We start from the raw sequence: 21534 nt of genomic DNA on the forward strand, positions 1-21534 counted from the left end.
ATAGACACTCAGTTGGCCGATTAGCTAAACGATCGCATAGCGTTTGTTAAACAATTAGTCTATACGATAGACATTATCATATTTCACTTGCTCAATCGTTTACACGATTGTTCTCCTCCAACCTCTTCCTCAACCAAGTCCACACAGAGCCCACACTTCTGGATTTTCACACAGAGAATACCAAGGTAGCCATTGTGGGGTGTCATACTCAACTCGACATATGGAGGTCGTTCACTGTGTTCGTGATCGGGGTGATCGTTATGTTCGAGATGGTTGTGGATAGTGCAGTGTTGCGGTCAAAGTGTGCGAGCATTCGTGTATTTTCGTGTTGCTGTGAACGAGTGTTCGTGATCAAGGGTTGTTGAAGATGAGTCTTCAAAGGTATGTCAATTCTTCCCTTGATCTTTAGAAAAGCATGTTGTAATTTCGTTGTATGCATAGCCTGTTTGTTTCCGTTTGTTGACTGTTATTATTAATGTTCATATACGATTGAAAACGATCCTTCCACTGCTCATGGAAATTCTCATGTTCGATTTCCTTCAGTTTACTATTTAAGACTGAATATTTCGGTTAGATGGCCTAGGCAACTCGATCTTAATCCTAAGCTAACTATGAACTTCTTTTTATTTAGGATTATCCTTAGATTTTCATAGGTGATGGTTGGCTCAACAGTGTCGGCTCAATAAGCCTCCCATTGCAAGGGTAAGACCGGGTAGATAGCTGAGAACATAGGGTGCAATAAGAAATTCACGTCTACCCGATTTAGGGATAGAAGAAAGGTTGTTCTCTTAAATACTAAATCCAGGTCTTGAACAAGGGGTCTCACCCTCTCATTGGCCTGAGAGGGATCCGATTTAGTGATTGGATCACAAATCAATTGTTCATTAGAGGATCAGTGGAACTTAAGGAGCAACATGTAATATCAAGGGGTAAAATAGCATGTTGACCCAGCTATTATTACGAACAACCTGTGAAGGATAATTATGATTAAATCAAGTGAACACAAATAATTTACAGTGGGAAGAGTGCAACTATCGAACTATAGTGGTATGACTTGATAGTTAACGAATACTGATTAATTTGGTCTAAAGATTTTTAGCCAAATAATCTTAAATCGTTGGAGCTCATGATCTGTAGGTCCATAAGGTTCCTTTACTAGCTCGTAAAACATGAACACCTTAAATTATTAAATTGAGTGAATTTGGAATGATATCAATTTGAATTGTTCAAATTGAATTTCAGTTCGAAAATGTTCAAATTGAAATTAGGGTTTGAATCATAATAAGTTCACGTTCAAATTAGGATTTATACAATTATATTCGATATAATTAATTAATGTTTAATTTATTTAAATTAAACGAAATTGGAGAGTTTATAATATTTAAATATTGATTTAAATATTAATTATATGAATAGGATTCATGTTTAAAAGTAGGTATGTGATTAATTTAATATTTGATATTAAATTATGATATAATTAATTAAATATGTTTAGTTAATTAAAATTAAATTAATTTCTCATTTTATTTCAAATTTCAGAATTTGAAATTATGATTTTGATTTTGATTGATTTTGAATTAATTAAAATTTGAAATTGAAAAAGTGGAAACACCCCACTCTATACAGAAGAAGGTGTTTCCTCCTTGAATCACCACTTAGCCCATTATCTTCATCATCTTGATGCTTGTTGGGTTTTATGTCCTAAAACTCGCAATTTGTAAAAGTTAAACATATTCTATTATCAATTAAAAAAAATGTTTTTCAACATTTCTTCAATAAAGATATTGAATCCATTAATTGCATTCATAGAGATTAAATCCAATAAACTAAGATCTATGGCTATTACATGAATATTTGAACTTTATGTAGTGACATAAAGATGAATCAAGTTCGAGTAAATAGTCAAAATGGTTTATAGTACATGATTAAGGTTGGGTACCTTATTCTGGTAACACTATTGAATGCGGCCTACTCTATAGTTGTTACAAGTTGTTGTAAAAATACTACAAACGAAGTGATACAGATTCATTTATGTATTGACATGAGGAGTAAGGGCGTTCTATGCAATGAGTTTGCATAAGATCGGACCAAGAAATAAGTCCCTCTTACTTTATAACATTATTTATTGTTTAAGACTGACTATTTAACTTAGATGACCTAGGTGACTCGATCTTAATCCTGAGCTAACTATGAACTCTTATTTATTCGAGATTGTCCTTAGATTTGCATAGGTGAGGGTTGACTCAACAGCGCTGACTCAATAAACCTCCTATTTCAGGGATAAGACCAGGTAGATAGTTAGGGATATAGTGTGCAAGATGAAATCACGCCTACCCGATGTAGGGAGAGGAGAAATGTTGTTCTCTTAAGTACTGTATCCAGGCCTTGAACAAGGGGCCCCACCCTCTCATTGGCTCGAGAAGGATCCGGTTTAGTGATTGGATCATAAACTAATTGTTCATTAAATGATCAGTTAGAACTTAAGGAACAAGATATAATATCGAGGGTAAAATAACACATTGACCCAGTCGGTATTACGAACAACCTATGAATGATTGATTTACTGGTGATGGTTAAATCATGTGGATACAAATATATCTACAGTGAGTAGAGTGCAACTATCGAGCTATAGTGGTGTGACTCAATAGTTAATGAATACCGATTAATTCGGTCTAAAGAGTTTAGCCAATTAATCTTAATTGTTGGAGCTCATGATCTGCAGGTCCATAAGGTCCCTCTACTAAATCGTAATACATGAACACCTTGAATTATTAAATTGAGTGAATTTGGAATGATATCGATTTGAATTGTTCAAATTGGATTTCAAATTTGAAAAAATTCAAATTGAAATTAGGGTTTGTATAATTATATTCGATATAATTAACGTTTAATTTATTGAAATTAAACAAAATTGGAGAGTTTATTATATTTAAAAATTGATTTAAATATCAATTACATGAATAAGATTCATGTTTAAAATTAAGTGTGTGATTAATTTAATATTTGATATTCAAATTATTTAATTGATTAAATTTGTTTAATTAATCATAAATCAAATTAATTTCCAATTTTAAATTCAATTTGAGAAATTAGATTTTGAATTTTTGAATTTGATTGATTATGAATTGATCAAATAGATTTTAATTAATTTGGAATTAATTAAAATGGAAATTAAGGTTTTGAAAAATATGAAAAAGTTGAATTTTGGGTTTCAAAAGTGGAAACACGCTCACTTCATTGAAGTAGGAGGTGTTTCCACATGAAGCACACACAAATCCCACCATATAGTTACTGGCCTTGTCCAAATTCTGAAGTGCTTGCATGGTGGTGGTGGATAAAAACACTCTAATTTGAAGGAATGGGTGGATGATTGAAGCTGAAAATTGGTTTTATGTAGACTTCATCTTCTTCCTCCCAAAACCCATAACATTAACTTACCAAATTCACTCAAATCTGAGTTCCAACACTCAAATTCAAGGCTGAGAATAGTAGAGAAGATCTCTTGGTGGTTCACTCTCGATTTAGAGTTGAATTAACGTGAATAGCAACTTGGGATTAGAAGATTTCATCAAAGGTATGTTTATTTCAAACCCTCTTGTGAAAGCATGCTTTTAGAACTCAAATTAAATATAATTAGAGTACTTATTGATTCTGTTTGCTTCTATTGCATGCTAGTATATCCTTTCAATTGATATCAGAGCGTGATTTAAGCACTTGGGTGAATTTCTGAAAAATGTATGTTTGGACTGATATGGATGATTCTTCAACTTTGACATTAGATTTTTCTTTGATTTCTAAGTTAAATTTGTAATTGACTCTTAATTGATGAGCTTATATGTGTGCTCTAGAGTCTGTAATTTATTTTGAGATATTAGACCAAATTAAGTTGTAATTTGGAGTTTGAAGCAAGCAAGGTCGGGGAGAAAATTATACATAAAAGCTTCTGTCCAGGCAGCGTTGCAACGTTGTTCTTCGCGCCAGCCCAGATTCGTGATGTTCTTCGCGCAGCGTTGCAACGTTAGGATGAAGCGTCGTGACACTATTCATCCCAGCCCAGAAACGCGTGTGCCCTTCAAACCAGTTCCTGTGAGATGGTTCCGGTTCAATCGGTTCTCCTCCAAACCGGTATGGTTCAATATCCTTTGGTGCCTTGGTGGTCTGATTCAGACAGTTCGGGTCCAGTTCGAGTCGATTTGAGCGGTTTTTCATCAAATTAAAATTGTCCTTAGCTATTTTTGTAATAATTTAGTTTATTTGTTTGCTTAGAATGCCAAAGTTGAACCATATCAGTATTTATTTTACATAATTATGCAGATGTATGTTGTATTTAAATTTAAACATGTTTGTGCATATAGTATGACATTTAGATTTAAATCTTTCAAATCTCATGAACGAAAAGAGTTATTTTAAAAGTTCAGAGATCAAATAGACACCAACTCCAAATTTCGGAGACTAAAAGTATCTTTTGCCCAAAAACTTAAGATTTTGTGCACTAATTCTAATCAAATTGATATTCTCTAATTTGAGAATAGAGAAATGGTGTAAAATTTAAATAATACAAAAGCTTTGAGAGTCTTCTTATAGTTAAGATGGAATGGAGAATTCTATGTTATTGTAATGATTTTTTACATGGATTTCATTCTGATGGTTCGTGATATTTCTCTAATTTTAGAATTTTTCACGACATTCTTTATTGATTTTCTTAATTATTTACTTTTATTCCCACTGCAGAAGAATTAGAAATTTAGGGGCCATTAGAATTCGTAAGGGAATGGGTAAAAGTACAACTATGATTTAATATAGAGTAAAATTGTGGTAGGTTATGTATATTATACGTAAAACGAATCTGTAACAACATTAGGTTACGCTAATATTATATTGGAACCTATAATACATAATAAGGGTCTCATAAAGGGAGTAGTTGCTGGTAAAAGAGGGAAAGCAATGCACAATCCATCTTATTGAACATGAGTTAGCGATCTTTAAGAGAAGTTGGGATGTTGTGTTCCTCTTCTTTTCAACTCTAATATATGAATGAGCTTTCATCTGGGTTTCACTTATTCTTCTTCCCACCAGCCAGAATCCTTTGGATTTGGAGACCTCTGCTGAATGCTTGGTTGAAGAGGAGCCTCGTCTGGAACTCCGACACGAATGGGAACCAGGCAAGCACAGCCACAGGTGCGAAAATGACAACGCCCATCACGTACTCGTACCCTCTGGCTAAAGCTTTCACTGATCCCCACATCCCTACTGCTTTCATAATAGGTCTACAAGCTTGTGCTATCTATATAACCACAAAAAAAAATAAAAAATAAAAAGAAAGAAGAAAACCCGAATCCAATAACATAGGATTTTATAATGAGAGGAGTAGTCCACCTATCTTATAAGGAGTGTGAAATCCTTAAAGGAAAAAAAACCTTTTTTTAAAAAAAACAAATAATCTAAAATACTCTTCTTCCTTTAAGTGAAGAGATATTGGTGCACTTTTTACATGTTAGGATTGAAGAACAAAATCTAGGAATTGTCCAGCAGTTGTCAAAAACAGATTCTTGCTTTAGAATTCTGTTTTATCCATGGGAGGGAACATTATAGTCAAAATCAAAGCCTAATATTTACTACCCAAGTGAAGAACAGACAGACGAAGTTAGAGAGTGAATGAAAAGCAAAGGGCATTTAGGTGACATACTTGCAAAATAGCCCAGCCTGTGGGCATGAAGGCTAGAATACTTGCAAAAATGTCGCCGACCGTGAGATGTAGAAGTGTAAACAGCATTGTGACTATGACCACTGAACCAATAAACAGGAACAACTTCAGAAGCCTGAACAATAGCTGGAAGTCTGCACTGAACTTCTTTCTACCCATGGACACAATCTGCAGTTCAAAAGTTCATCAGAGAGTCAGTAACTCTGGAAATAAATTGGGTTCATTTGATGCAGGAAAAATCATTGGAGTTCAATAATTAACCTTCAGTATAACCATCACAGCAACAATGACAAGCCACGATAACCCATACACCTGAAAATGATAACAGAACAAAAATCAGTTTTTCACCTCATTTGTTTGTTCCCTAAAACCAAATAGGAATCAGAGGCTTACCGTGATGCTTTTATTATTTCCAGCAACGTGTAGATGATACACTATTCCATATTGATAGAGAAAGAATCGGATAGATAGTACGATTTCCCAGAAGCGTCCAAGGAATCCAGTGTGCTGAAGGTGTTCTTGTTCCTCATCCCACCAGGACTCCCAACTTTTAGTTGCAGGCACACCAATACCACCTCTGCTATTGATCCATTTTGACCAATCATCCCAATCATCCACTATCTTTTGCCATTCAAAACCTGAAGGGTTGAAAAGGAAAGGGGCAAATAACCAGGAAACAACCAGGAACCACATTGAGGATGTGACAAAAATATAAGCTATAGCATCAGTAGCAGCTGTTCCATATATCTGGTAAACTATAAGCAATATTGTAAGCTCTAGTCCTTTGACAAAGTGACTCCTTGAATACATCCTATAGTTCTCAGCATATTTCTCATGTCGCACGACAAAACCACGACCGGTAGCCCTATACTTTGCCCCACCGTGAAGGATTGTGCGCCCATAATAATGCACCTTTGTGCCAAGAGAGAAGGTGAAGAAGACAGATGCTAGTTGTAATTGCATGATTATCAGGTCACCCATTGCAGTTCTGAACCCTCTCTCAAGACCAATTTCCATGATCATTGGCAAGGCAGTTAAAAGACCCAACTGAACAACTGATTGTGAAGCCATGGCCGCCTTTAAAGGATCATCTCCTTTTGACCTCGCATATTTCATTATGGACTTCTCCAATCCACTCAATGACAGATAAAGTCTACCATATAAGAAAGCATATACTGTAATGATAATCATCTGCATGACAAAAAATAACAAATAATCATCGCAAGGGAGAAAATTTCGGAGCTAATAAAGCAAATCAAATATACAAATTAATTCAGGAGGTAAAAGAAAACATTTAAACGTGAAAACTTACCATTGCGCTGATGTAAAATCCTACCGTCGTGAAGTAGAAAGACAGCATGCGGAAAAAGTCAAAACGATGACCCAGACGATAGACATCTCTGCTGAGAACTTGCTCTCCATTACCACAAGCTACCTTTGCCTCAAAAAGAGAGATTTGATTAAGACCAACATCTCTCCCTTTCCCAACTTGAATATACTCATGGTGGGTTACATTTCCTCGTCTCAACGTTGAGTTGAAGCCTATGGGGGAAAGTTTTTTTTTAAAAAAAAAAAAAAGATAATATAAATTGAGAAGAAAAATTCACTTAACTAGTGGAAGTGAAGTGTAAAGAATAATACCAGCAAAGATATCCTCACTGAGGTTGATGCCTCGAGAAGCTTTGCTCATGCCCCCACGAGTAATATGGAAGATTCGATCGAAAACATCTGGATGACCATAGTGGAACCTCACCCTAGAACCAGCCAATACAGGTTTATCGAGCGTAAACAAAATATGCTCACATTTATTTGGGCTGACCACTAAGCAATAAAAAAATCATGTTCAATCTATTATCAATCTTTTCTAAATATTCACCATTGTGCAACAAAAAAAAAAAAGGTTAAGACTTCCACGTTAAGTCATGAAAATTGACAAGAGAATTAGAATTAAAATTTTGTTCATCAACATATTCTAATTCTATAAAAGTTTTGAATCATTCAGTTCTGCTTTGTTTTAACTACTTTTTAAATGTGATTTAGTTCATTTTGAAATATGTACAACCAACAGCAACTTCAGAGTAACTCCTTTCTAAAATAGGGATAGTATCTATGTTGGGTATAAGATATGTAAAATAAATTAAGTCCAAGAAGGAAAACATACTTTAGAGGCCTTGCAAGAACCCTCTGACCAATAGTAACAAAGCTAGTTTCTTGATTTGACATAAACCAAGCCAGAGAAGAAACACTGCAGAGCGCAAGTTGAAGTTAGAAAAAGAAGATATAGCAGCTTTCTATAGCTCTTGTGTTAATAAACCTAACCTTCCAGTAAAGATATGTTCACGCACACCCAAAATTGTAGGAGGACGAACACCATGGTCCTCATTGAACTCTTCTAGAAGGTTTCGCATTTTGAAAGCTTCTTCCAAGTAGTTGTCCTAAAAGGGATCCAGAAAGTTAACCGTCATTATTCAGCATCTAAATCATAGCTAAAAGCAAGCAGCAATATCTAGCTTTTGATGGTTTACCTGATTCATGTCAATTGCTTGAAGTGCTTCACCTCTGGTAAAAATTATAGCATGGTTTTGATTTTCAGGTTTCCCTTCTCCAATCTTAGCTGAACCCGGTAGCTTAATCCGATAGATTTCCTTTAAATAAGAGCAAAAAAAAGAACAAGATTACTCTAATAGTGAGGTGAATTAACATTTTTAATCCTTCAGTATATCTAATTATTACCTGGTCAAGATTATCAACAGCTTTGACCAATACAGAATAGTAAACTTTTTGTGCTTTTCCACCTTCTCTCTCTTCAACTTCATCAATATATGCCACTCGAAGAGATGGATTACTGTGCCCAAAAAGAAAGTGAAAGGAAAAAAATAGTTTATTTAATGAACTGCACCAAGCAAAAACAAGTTTGGAAAACTCATTAACCCAATTACACTAAAGAGGTTGGGAACATACTTAACCATCAGATTCAAGATATCTGTAGCTCGGCGATCCCCACTTCGTTTCTGATTTCCATAGTTCTGGCAAGTAGCAACGTATGTAAATTTCATGTCAGCCACGGCCTCTAATTGAGCATATAGGGATCTCTGGCTTCTTTTATCCTCTTCTGATGGAACTGTGATCGCTTTGTAGCCTTCAAGTATCTCTATCATTATCAAAAGAAACCATTAAGGAAATCATAGTTAGTTAATAATAATTAGAGAGAAAGCACACGAACAGTGCTGATAAGAAAACAAGACATCTCAACCACAAAATGAGTGAAGGAATAAGAAACAAGCATTCTTGAGAAGTAAATCTGACTGCAAATTACTAGAAAAGGTTAACATGCACATGCTTACCACTTTCAGAAGCCATGTCAAGAAATGCCTGAAGCTTCAGAGCCCTTCGATAATACATCATACCCCTAACTGTGATAATTGTGTTAATGCCAGCAATGGAGATGCATAAATGAACTCGAAATTAAATGTAATGCGTTTAAGCTACCTGTTCTTGATAGAGTTTGTCCTCGTAAGGATGCCCAATGGCGGAGGTGTAATATGTTTTCTTCATTTTCCCAAATCTCACTATCTTTTTTACAGTTAAGTCGCTCCATGAAGTTGTTCCATTCATCTAGCAAGAAGGAAAATGTTCGTGAGATAAGTCACTCAGAAATCATTTATCAAAGAACCAAGAGATATTTGTGTTGCTTCCATAAATTACTCACCTGGAAAGATCTTCTGCAAGTAATATATGATGGAGACACCATCCTCATTTTCCATCTCAAGGTCAGTTTTAGAATAGACAGTCTCTTCACTATAGTATGGAGTCATAACGCTGTGAACAACCCAAAAATATTCATCTCATGGTCAGTTTTAGAACAGACTTGTATTTTCACTATATTTTGGAGACAAAGTGTTGTCAACAACCCAAAAATATTACCAAGTACAGGAACTGAGGTATATTAGTATCATTTAATTTTTAGTGAAAGATGTTTCTTAAGAAAAACCAAAAAGTGATTTTTATTGGAAGTACCAAGAGGTAGGATAAAATCTCTAATTTTTTTATCAAAGCTTAAAAGAAAAATCCATTCCTGCATTTACAAGACATGAAACTTGAATGTGTGCTTTAATAAAGCTGCCAGAACATTTATAACTTATTTTTAGTTTGTAACCTCTCATATCTTTAATCTTAGATCAGCCGCAGGGACAAGCATAACTCTAGAGAAAGGGTGATGCATCCAATCTCAAATTTGGAAAGAACTTATCCCAATAGAAGAGACATGCTTTCTGCTCATATAGAGTTAAGGAAAACCAGACCTGAATGATAACATCTTACGAACTCGTGGAGCACGTGGCATATCCATAAACAATGAATTTGTGAAAAATGCAATTCTTCTTCGTGCTTCAAGATTTATGGGAACTTCAGTGGCAGATTCTTTCACAGTCAATAGTAGATAGAGGCGTCTAATCTGACATACACCCCACAAAAACAAGATTGTTATTTCAATTAATCAGTTAAAATCTTAGAATGATACATGATTTCTCGAAAGTACGATTATTTATTTTCAATATGCCCACCTGCTCTTCCCATTGAGCTGTAACTGAAGGAGGAAAGTTTATGGCAGGTCTAGTGTCAGTACCAGCAAAGAGTTGCCTTCCAGAGTCCTTGTTATGACCCAGTTCTGCCAATTCACTGAATGATATAACAAGGAAAGTTACCATTTTAGCATATAACAGTAATCATTTGAAGGATGCCAGTAGACATAAATAAATTTACTTCAAATTGCACAAGTTTTATTTGCTAACCGGACTTCGTTGAGCATCATATCTCGAGTGACAACTTCTAACATATCTTGCAGCAAAAGCACCACTGAATCTTGCTTGGATGGGTCTCCATCTTTCTGAAACAGGAAACAAGAGCAAAGTTTACAATCTGAAATAAATATAATAGACCAACAGATACTTAAGAATTGCATCATAACTTACCAAGATCTCCACGAGTTCCACAAATTTCTTGCACAAAATGAGCAAGGGACCCATTCTGAAGTTTGTGAGAAGTGTGTTCTTCCCAATATTATTTTCAACTTCTTTAATAATGGTCCCGATGATCCTGTAAAAGTCAAAGTGAAGTTAGAATTCACAAAAACAATTGACGTAGTTTCCCATTTGTACATTTAGATAGCATCCTGCAGAAACATAATTGCAGTTTATGCATTATTTCAACCCTGGATGATTAATCGGTTTTTCCTCCCTAGGCAGTGAGAGAAAACGAAGAAAATGATGATTTATTGTTTATAAAATCCCAAGGCTGCAATTTCCCCTACATATGAATACTTGGCTTTACAAATGATATAGAACTCCGGTTAAGCTTTTGCATGTTTTCTCTTTGCAGGAAAGAAAAACTATGATCATTTGATGATGTTTGGTTCAATAAGTAGGACTGTAGCTTAGAACCTTTTCTCATTTTCACCAACCACCAGAACATTCAGGACATTTTTGAAAGATTCATAACACTCTATCACTGCACATTTCATGTACTCATCTGCACAAATACGCTTCCATAGGTCGGAGTCTCTGGATCGAAATTCAGCCGCCATATCCAATGCTATTGGAATCTGTGGCAGTAGAGAAATAGTTAATAGTCGCTACAAGTATGCCCAAAAATAAAGAGGTAAGATATACATAAAAGAAAACATAAGGGACTGTATCGACCTTGCTGGCTAGTAAAAAGGGAGGCCATTGGATTATTTTTAAGCTGGGATCTGATGAGTAAGGAACCAGCAAGAGATCCATCTCCCTGTTTCATTTGAAAATCCAGTTTAGTATTAAAAATATAATTAAAAGGATGCTTGGAATGAAGAAATAAAAGATAGTTTATACAGTCTTTCCTGTCACTTATTAGATCTTCCTCTCGAAAACTGCATATCACTTCATTCCACAACTGTGCAAACTTGGCAGCTTCACTTCTCCTGCTGGTTGTAATCTACTCAGAAATAAAATAGAAATTACTAAAGATATAAGGCTTGAACCACTGATTTTGTAAATCTTAGAGAAAGGAAAAAAAAAATTTTAAAATTTAAAAAATAAATAAAAATAAAATAAAAGAACAACCTCAGCAAAACGCTTTGAGAAAGAGAATCCCCTTTTCTGAGACTTATCTGATGGCACCAAGTATGTGTTAAATGCACCTGGTAAAGACTGAAACCTAGACCTAAGCATACCCAGAGTTCGTATCTGTAATAGAAAGTAAAATCAAGTCAAGTCAAACCAATCACATTTAACCTGATGAATAAAATAAGTGATTCAGATAAACATTGTTAAACATTCTTCTATCAACATGAGAAACATTTGTACTTTAATAGAATGCACAATTATGTTCTGAGTGAAAAGTCAGTACAGTATAACAGTTTCAACCCAGAAGATACGATTCAAACAATTACTTTCGGCATAATCTTCTCATAGATCAAAAGTACTAATTTCTAAGCCAGTCCAAGACGTTAGAAGATACCAAATTATTGTGCATGCTAGGCTAATAGGAGGTTGGAGAAAAATATGTGAACAGATATTGCATTGAGGATGATGAGTCACTTCGTAAGATTAATAAATAAAATAAAATAATAATGGTTGGAAAAGCAGAATATCACCTCTCCTAATCGATCACAAGCTCCAATGAAACCACCATATATGGTTGAAAATATAGCATACCAAATTTGAGTATCCATGAAATAAACCTGCATTTAAATTAGAAGGTACAAGAGGCTTTATCCAAGACAATACAAAAATTCTTCCATATGTTGTACAGCAACGGCATAAAACAAAATCAAAGAAGTGTGAATAGAGAACGCACCAAAACTACTGGCATCCACAGTGATACAACTGCCCCATAGTTGTTCTTGGCTGCATGGAAAAGATAATTTCAGCACAAACAAAAGTAATCGAAGCATTAACGTGAACAGATCGGACAGGAAACAAACACCTTTAGGAAAAAATTCATGCCATTCATATTCAACTCGATGGATACTCATTATATCCTTTGTTGGCTTCACCAATGGCCTTATCTGAAGGGATTAAATACAAAGTGGTTAGAGGACCATAATGCAATTACCATCGTTACCATTTTGAAAATTTATTTACCTGAACAAAGTAGCTAAAGGAAAATTTGCAGCACAAAAGTGACACCCAAAAGATGGTATACCTGAAATCAGAGAACGTCTTACCATGAAGCACATACTAACTAATCAAGAAAACAAAATTTGTGCTTTCATAAATAACAAGGAAAAAACTGAGATCCATAGCATGTGAACTCACTTTATAAGTGCAAATTGACTTTCATGCATTCCCCTTCCAATATATATTCTTGGCTGCAGAAATAGAAACACAGTTATCTACCTGAGAAAGAGAAACAAAAATTGAGCAGCATATCTACCTGAGACCACCAAAGTAGGAATCTAATAATGTGCCAATCTGAGTTTTCAATCCAACGTCGAAGCATTGGAAATATGAATAAAGCTGCTGCAAGTAGATTTGGCAGTAGATACAGAGCAACTGCCATTATATATAAAGGAGGAATGCCCCTCAACGAGTTAAGAAATGACAGTACGTCTCTGAATTTCTCAGAAACCATCTTGAAAGTGTGAAGATAGCATAGGGGAAGAACAATAGCCCAACCAAGACTGACAATAACCTTCAGAATATTTCTAAGCACATCAGTGAACTTCCAGCGATGAAATCCCGGGAAGTTTAAAACTAAGTCCAAGATACCTGCATTAAAAGATGCTATGTCATTTATTGTAAAACTAAGTCATATCATTAGTAATATTTTTCCAAGTTTGGCCAGTAATTTCACCACAAATTAAGGATGTGTTTGGTTTGACTTTTCAAGTATTTAATTTTGAAAATAAGTCATACCGAAAAAAATTGAAGTATTTGACAACCACTCAAAATAGCTTTGGAAAGAATTTCAAAGTGTGTTTTTAAACAGTTCTTATCAAAAGAGTTTAACAAAAAATGATTTTTTGAAAAAGCACTTTTTTCTCTAGTCATTGCAAACAGGCCCTAGATCATGGAGCGATTATGTGAACATCATGTAAAAGTTCGATCACTATAGCATTCTCATCAGCTTCCTCGCAGGAGCAAGAGGGGAAATCAAGAAGGATTTTGCATCAAATTCATTCAAATAATTTTACTTTGAAGAAGACGAAGGAGTGCAGCAGTGATGAAAATGCTTGATAAGGCGTACAACACATCCTTTTGGAAAATCTCCAGTGGTGAAACTCCTTTCCATGCAGCAATGACCATCGCCTGTGACAAACAAATTGAAGAGTAGATTAAATATATAGTAAAGAACCCCAAATCAGAAGTAATATGAAAACAGTCTACAAATTTAAATGTTCTGTAATTGAATACCTGAAGAGCTAGTACATAAAAGGTCCATAAACGATCAAAACTTCTGAATGTATGCCAAAATGTTCTGGTCTCAACAAAATAAGATTTTCCTGTACTTCCAGATTTTCTTTGTGATCCTTTTCGTCCCTGGTACAACAATTTTTTTCAATATAAAACTGCTTGAACAAAGGGATCAATACAGAATTTAACAAAAAGGTATTTTAAAGAAAAAAAAACCTGTGCCATGTCACGCGTTGATTTGAAAAATTCACCGTCGTCTCGCATGGGCCAACCAAGAGAAAAACAATCAGATGACCTACAAATTGAAATGTTGAAGAAAATAATAAACTACTCGACAACATTCCAAACTAAATAAAAGATCAGGTCTTTGTTTGAGGCTAACCAGAAGTACTCGTTGAGATCATCATAGTTGCACCAGGCTGAGTGCGGAGCTTTTCCATTTTGGCTCTTTTTGGCCTCCTGGAAGATCAAAAGAAAACCATTGTTGAAATGAGGCCACTTTTACCAATCCTTAGAAAAAATGGTGTAATTGTGATGGGATTCCATTGATGGATCAATCATAATGGGCATAAATCACAAATGTAATGTGATTGTTTTTTATCGTATTTATTTAGAACTACGAATTTGTTACATTTACTACAGATAGGTAACAGTAACAATAACTATAACGGTAAAGGTGTGGGTTCCACACAATTTTTAAACACAATCGGATTGAGCACCTCCGTTCCTCAATCGGATTACACTTGTTTATTACAGATTTTGGAGTCGGATTCCACCGTTCAATACGATTACCGAATACAGGTAAACAACAACGAACGTAATCAACTGTGACTCACTTTTCAGATTACCATTGATGGATTACGTTTCACCTGGTTAATGTGGCCTAAAATGGAATGTAGCTCAAGTATTTGGCTGAAATAAAATGATTTATAGCTTAAGGATTTGATTGATTTACCTTTTCGATAACCCGGTAAAGGGGAGTTATAACCTTCCGCAAGAAAGCCTCATCATCCCCACCATAAGAAGGCTTAATATTTTCACCAGTAACAATGCTCACGTTTCCAGCCAACAAGCCATGAAGTTCATATGCCATCTAGTTATAAAGAATGCCAAAGACAATAATGTTAAGGGAATATATTAACAAATTCTGTAGTACAATGATCAAAAAGAGAAAAAAGAGCCATATACACGCAAAAAAATAATAAAAAAATTGTCTCACATTATGAAATATATAACTCAAACATTCTGGCATGAAGCGAACATTTGCTGCTTCACCCCAGATGAGAAGATACAGACCCATGTAGAGTATCTTCCTTTGTTGAATTTCCAGCTGACCTTGAGGGAGCCTACACAAATTAAGATTTTAGTCATTTAGGTGCCCTGTGATAATCATTTGATTTTTTGTTTTTAGTCATTAAAATTTAAGCTTATAAACACTATTTACACCTATAAATTTTTTTGTTTTGTCATCTACTTCTATCGATGCTTTCAAAAACCAAACCAAATTTTGAAACTAAAAAAAGTAAATTTTTTTTCTAGAATTTGACTAAGAATTAAAATGTTTCTATTAAGAAAAGTGAAAACCCAGTAAGAAAATTGGGAGGAAACATGCATGACTTTCACAAACATAAATCTAAAAAGAAATCGTTATCAAACAGAGCCATAATTTTCACATCTTCCCATCAGTCAATGATAAATTCAAATATAAGATTGCAAAAGCACATGGCGCATTTTAGAATTTGCAAAAAAGTTGATGTCTCACCTTAGACTATGTTTCCGTCCCAAAAATTTGCACCACGTTTTGTAATTCTTAAACAGTTTGTTCATTACTGCATCAACTGCTCGTTCATCAAGCTGCATTTATAGAACCCAAGAATATGCTCAGAAAAGGGGGGGAAGAAAAGCAATCCCATAATTTGATAAACGAGATTTTCTATGCACCAAGAAGAAAATTATATAAATGAACTCGACAATTTGTGAACTCCATGTTTGAATCAACAAGTATATTGGATACACATATCCTTAAAATGACATGATTTGCATGTAAGAGTACGTTTTGTACCTTGTTGAGAGGTTCAGGCTTGGGGTGAAGCCTTGTATGAGAATTAGCAAGCAGAAGGATCAAATGTTCCCGTTGATTTCTAACGTTATCTCTCTGTAGCCACAAAAATGTCAGTTGCATATTGTTTATCCCATAAGACAGTTGTTAGAATTGATTACCTCTTGTTATGATAAACGTACCTGAAATCCAAACATTGCCCTTAACCAATCCAGTAGGTCCAGATCACCTGCTTTCTGCCTGCGCTGCTCAAACGTACTTGGCCAGTTTAAGCCACGAGTATTCCACAAGGCACCCACAGCAGCCTTAACCTAAAGGTAATGGAAAAAAGAACAAAATTAAGGTTGAATGATAACATGATGCACTGAGAAGCACAGATACGAATATGAGACACAGATACGACACTACACAGACACGGCAACACATCATATTTTAAAAATATAGAACACAACACGGCAAGGACACGTTTATTAAAATATACATTTTTTAAAATATATATCAATTTTATACCAAACAAAAATTCAAAGTAAATGGATTGATGGATCATAAAAAAACTTAGCCTTATGTATTTCACACTCAAAGTTATTATTATTGTCATACATGTGTCTTTATAGTACTACTTAATAAGTGTTCTATGCATATCTAATACATTTGTTGCAATAACAAGTATCTGATAAGTGTTCAACTAGTGTCGAAATGTCCAAGTATCCTATATACGTTAGTCAAACTAAAATGTTCGTGCGATGGTGCACGTTTTCAATGGCAGGAGGCAAACCTCTTCGAGCTGCATTATAGACTGGGAAGCGCCAGCAGAATCAAGAGGTAGAATGTTATAGGGTGCATAAATTTCAGTCTTTTCTTGGACATCCCTAGCTGCAGCGATAATCTATTGATGTATTGTAGAACATTAGTTTAGACAATCTTCGAGTCAACCAATTAGGCACAATGGTAAGATCAATTAGACAATTGACACTAAATTGAACGAACCTCGGGAGCAACTTCTTCAACTTTCTCGGTCTTATTAACGCCACAAAGCACTTCGAAAAGCACACCGGCTGTCTGGTAAGCTTTACCGAGCTGGGCTCTGACAAAAGTTTAGAAGGGAAAAGAATCTGGCATTCAAACAGAGGATATACAATATAAACATCGAAACAGAATGAATGGAACTTGGGAAATTTACCTGTCTGCTTGCTCCCCTTGATCAAGAGCACTAACATAATGCTTATAATATTGCTGATAGAAGGCCTCGATTTCCCTAGCATCTGTTTTTTTCACTCGAGAAGCAAGACTCGGTGCATTGTCCTGGAACAAGGAGTGACGTCAAATCAGTTCTCCATTAAGTTATTCGTCGGTAAACATTTTACAGGCTTCCGACTCCATTCCTAGACTTCATTTGGTTTTCAACTATCTAAATATGGGAGAAAAACTGCAAATATACTCCCAATTTCTATTCAATAATTAATTATTAAGAATAAGCAATACTTAGGTGCAGTTAGCTCCACCTAAGTTTCATGCTCCACTCCTACTAAAAAAATATCTTTTTAATTCATTTTTATTAGAAAAAATTATATTTATTTAATATAATAAATTTACCTTCTTTTGATAAGAGATAATCATGTTATTAAACGTCTCATTAAATATCTTTTCGTATTTTTAGTTGTTTTAAGCAACTTTATTATACTTAGATATTCTTTTTGCATATCATATTATTTTATTAATTTAACATGTTGATTGATTTATTTAAAAATAATAACAATAAACGTGTCAATAGGGTAATAATTCAATTGGCATAAAATTTACATTTTCATCTCGAGGTTGGAGATTTAATTTTCTAGAATATATTGTAAATAAAAATAAAATGGAATGAAAAAGTTTTCTAATTTTGTAAGACTACAATTCTTTCCTTCTTCCTTTTCTCCAAAGCCAGGTTCAATTTTTCCAACCTTATAAATTACATCTAGTTGGTTGTTGGCATAAAACTACAAAGCTACGATTCCAACAAAATCCAAAAATTTTCCTATTCACAAGGGAGGAGAAAAATTGTCCCCTAAATTTTGTACCTTAGACTTAAAAAAAAATTCATATTTTATTTTTCTTAAACTAATTAATCCCCCTGAATTTCTTCCTCAACTTCATCACCTCATGGATTTTTTTTTATTTTTTTTGTTGAACTCATCAATAAATTATTCTAAAAACACTAGTTAATAAATGTTTTTCTTAAAAAAAAAAAAAAAAAAAAAAAAAAAAAAAAAAAAGAGAGAGAGAGAGATAATTTGTTAAATTACTTATCTCGTTGAAATAAATTATCTTTCATACTTTTAATGCCAAATTCTTGTTATTGGGTATACCATAATAGGTATAAAATATATATTTAGTTCGAAATACTTTTTTTTTTTTAAAAAAAAAGAAAGAAGCTCGAGATGATCATAATAATAATAATATGAATACATTATTATTGTTTGATCAAGCTTCACTCAATTTATTCTGAATGGTGGATTCTCTTTTAGTATATGATTTTGTTTTAGGACCATTTTCTTGTAAAGATGACGTCATGTGATGACATCACATAATGACGTCATGCAACATCATGTATTCAACATAAAGTCACTAGCTGGTAAAAATACCTGGGGATAATTTAATTACTACATTGCACAGAACTAAAGAAATTGCAAATTTGCACAATTCAAATATGAACATTTTTTTTCCCTTTTTGCATTTGGACAGTTATTCTGTTATTATATTCCATTTATAGAGGATGTTACACATGGTTTAAGCATGTAGATAATTCCTTAAAGAGTTAAAAAAAGAGTCTTAAGAAAGTCAAATTTAAAAATATATTGTTTTATTACATAATTTAATAGAAATTCAGAACCTTATAGAAAAAGAAATATATAAACGGATATGATAAACGTGATTTTGAGTATAGCTAAAATTAATTATTAGAAAATAAGAGAGTCATTACATACGTACCCTCTCTAGTCGTTGGAAAAGTGCAGTCTTAAACTGCCTGACACCACGTCCACTAGAGCTGGGATCCAACCTATGGGCCTTCTCAAAGGCGTAAAATCGACCTAATTTTGGCACATGGAAAGATTAAAAGAAGATGAATATAATAATAATGATGAGATGAGATATAAAGCATAACTTACAGAGATAGGCAACACGAGGGCGTTCAGCTTCGATCTCTGTAGCGACACGAAGAATGGGAGCGATGGAAGCGAGAGAGGAGGGAACCACCTCATTGTCGAATACCTCTGTCGAGAAGACAGTGGTAGCGGCGCTACGAGATGGCCGCCTCGTCAGCCCTTGCGGGCCAGACTCGAGCGTCGACATTAATCACACGTCGACCACCACCAAGGCGCTAGATGTATGCTGTTAAAATGACGCCCTGTGCCATATAATTACAAAATCAGATGAACGGAGATGGATCTAACAACCACAACAAACAACATGGAGATGGAAAGCATTACGTGGAATTTATATACTTAACGTCTACGATTGAAAAACAGAGGAAATGAAAGTAGAGTAAAGGAAAGGAAAGAAGAAACTTACGTAGTTGAAGGGGAAATGGAAGAGGGAGAAATGAGGGCAATGGAGAGCGGCTTCTCCTGCGAAAGCCGAAAGGAAGGAATTAGGGCAGAAGAGAAAGAAGATGAAAAAAGAGGGAAGATGATTGGGGTGTCACCTAGCTAGCTGCCGAAGGAAGCTGGAGGAGAGGCAAAAATAGAAGGGGAAGCGGGAGAATGATTATAAGAAGAGAGAGAGAAAGAGTATGTGATATATTCTTAACAGTTATTTTGTCAATGGACACGTGGCGCTCACAGAATGGAAAACAAAGAGTATGGCTGAACGCCCTTTTTGGAGGTTTGTTTTCCCTTTTCTTTCTATTCTTCACCACTCTATTTCCGTTTCTCTCTTTTCTGTTTTTCTTTTTTTTTTTTTTCCTATTTTTCAACAAATATATATATAAATATAACGGTGACATTGGATTTTTCTTTTTGTTCTTACGGACATTATACTACGCATGCTAATTGCTTTTAAGAATAAAGAAATGATCCCTGAGGATGAATTCTATACTCTTTGCTCATAATTTCGAAGTGCCATAACTTATGGATTATTTCAAAAAAAAATAGTTTTAAATCTTATTTTAGTCTCTAAATTTTGAATAATGTTCGTTCAAGTCTTTAAATTTTTAAAAAGTGCTTATTTCGACTATGTTATATTCAGATTTTGTTCATTCTTTTAACAAAATGGCAAGGTAATTTTTATTTTTGGATGACTGAGCTATCTAATAAGTTAGATAGAGTTTTAATTTTGAATAAGATGACAAAACAGGAGATTTAAAAGATGTTTTTAATTCAAAATTTTGGTCATTCAGTATTTTGGTAACAACTTCATCTTGCTTAATACATCTAGAGCCTAGTGATCTAAAAATACAAGCTGCCTCATATTTCTATCGAAGAGTTAACATAATTTTAATGGTAAGGATTAAAATAATCACTTTTTAAAAATTTAAAAACTAACTCTACAAGAAATCTGACTTCTCCCGACATCACAATTCGTTGGAAAAGTGTAGAAAATACGTCGGGAGAGCCTCTCTCAACGCATAAAGAGTCGTCGGGAGTTTGGTCGGGAGAAACCCGTCAGGAGAGGAACTCCCGACGCACTTTAAAACGACGTCGGGAGTTCCCGAACTCCCTACAGTTGTTCCATGCGTCCGGAGTTTCGGAACTTCCGACGGTTTTATTTAATGCATCGGGAGTTCAGAACTCCCGATGCAGTAATATATGCGTCGAGAGTTCATTCATTAATTGAAAATTGTCTATCGAATATTTTAATTTATCATTTATAATTTTTTAAAATTTGATCTGAATAATCTATAAAACATAATAAACCAAATAAAGATTCACATAATTAAACAACGAAAATGAAGTTCATATTATAACAAGTAAATCAAAAATTACAATATCCAAACAAAGTCGATACTAGAACGTTCATAAACATCATATCACAAATATATAGAAGAAATAAAATGAAAACAACGTCTAAAACACGTCTGGAACATAACATCTTCAACAATTGTCCCAGCTCATCTCCGAACAACATTCTACAATAAAACAGAAACATTCAAATGTCATATCGACAAAAATCCACAACACGTTCAAAGTTCAATATGGGTGTAATGAAACTCTACCCACCCCCCATGACAAACATGGAACCTCCCGAACATCAAAAACCCACAAAATGAGTAAACAAGAACCAACACACATAAAACTCAAACTTTGTCCCTAAAATGTTTTAAGCTAATCTCAACCCCCCCTCCCCCACAACACATTAGAACTTCGTAAACATTCATTAACACACAAGAACTCCAAGTTCAA

General features: G+C 34.4%; 1 protein-coding gene and 1 non-coding gene across 2 annotated transcripts; both read right to left on the reverse strand.

Moving 5' to 3' along the window:
- Positions 1 to 4793: 4793 nt before the first annotated feature.
- On the reverse strand, positions 4794 to 19843 carry CALS5 (callose synthase 5). Its single transcript, XM_090306139.1, is given in 43 exon segments — positions 4794 to 5284; positions 5687 to 5872; positions 5966 to 6016; positions 6098 to 6895; positions 7017 to 7246; positions 7346 to 7458; positions 7866 to 7949; positions 8024 to 8139; positions 8230 to 8349; positions 8438 to 8549; positions 8666 to 8855; positions 9049 to 9117; positions 9194 to 9319; positions 9414 to 9523; positions 10006 to 10157; positions 10267 to 10381; positions 10495 to 10589; positions 10675 to 10798; positions 11143 to 11303; positions 11401 to 11484; positions 11576 to 11671; positions 11800 to 11922; positions 12333 to 12419; positions 12536 to 12585; positions 12665 to 12746; positions 12823 to 12883; positions 12997 to 13049; positions 13115 to 13449; positions 13875 to 13989; positions 14095 to 14220; positions 14311 to 14389; positions 14477 to 14553; positions 15050 to 15187; positions 15314 to 15440; positions 15857 to 15948; positions 16157 to 16249; positions 16336 to 16464; positions 16929 to 17039; positions 17141 to 17237; positions 17334 to 17455; positions 19124 to 19224; positions 19303 to 19541; positions 19706 to 19843. Coding segments are annotated over 42 exon segments (5775 nt in total). The 5' UTR covers positions 19487 to 19541; positions 19706 to 19843; the 3' UTR covers positions 4794 to 5023.
- LOC120089569 (small nucleolar RNA J33) lies at positions 9040 to 9120 on the reverse strand. Its single transcript, XR_005485244.1, has one exon. It is a non-coding gene; the product is annotated as a small nucleolar RNA J33 (small nucleolar RNA).
- Positions 19844 to 21534: the final 1691 nt, after the last annotated feature.

This window comes from Benincasa hispida, chromosome 10 (assembly GCF_027475165.1).
Source record: "Benincasa hispida cultivar pf3 chromosome 10, pf3_genome.v1.1, whole genome shotgun sequence".
Taxonomy (NCBI): Eukaryota; Viridiplantae; Streptophyta; class Magnoliopsida; order Cucurbitales; family Cucurbitaceae; genus Benincasa; species Benincasa hispida.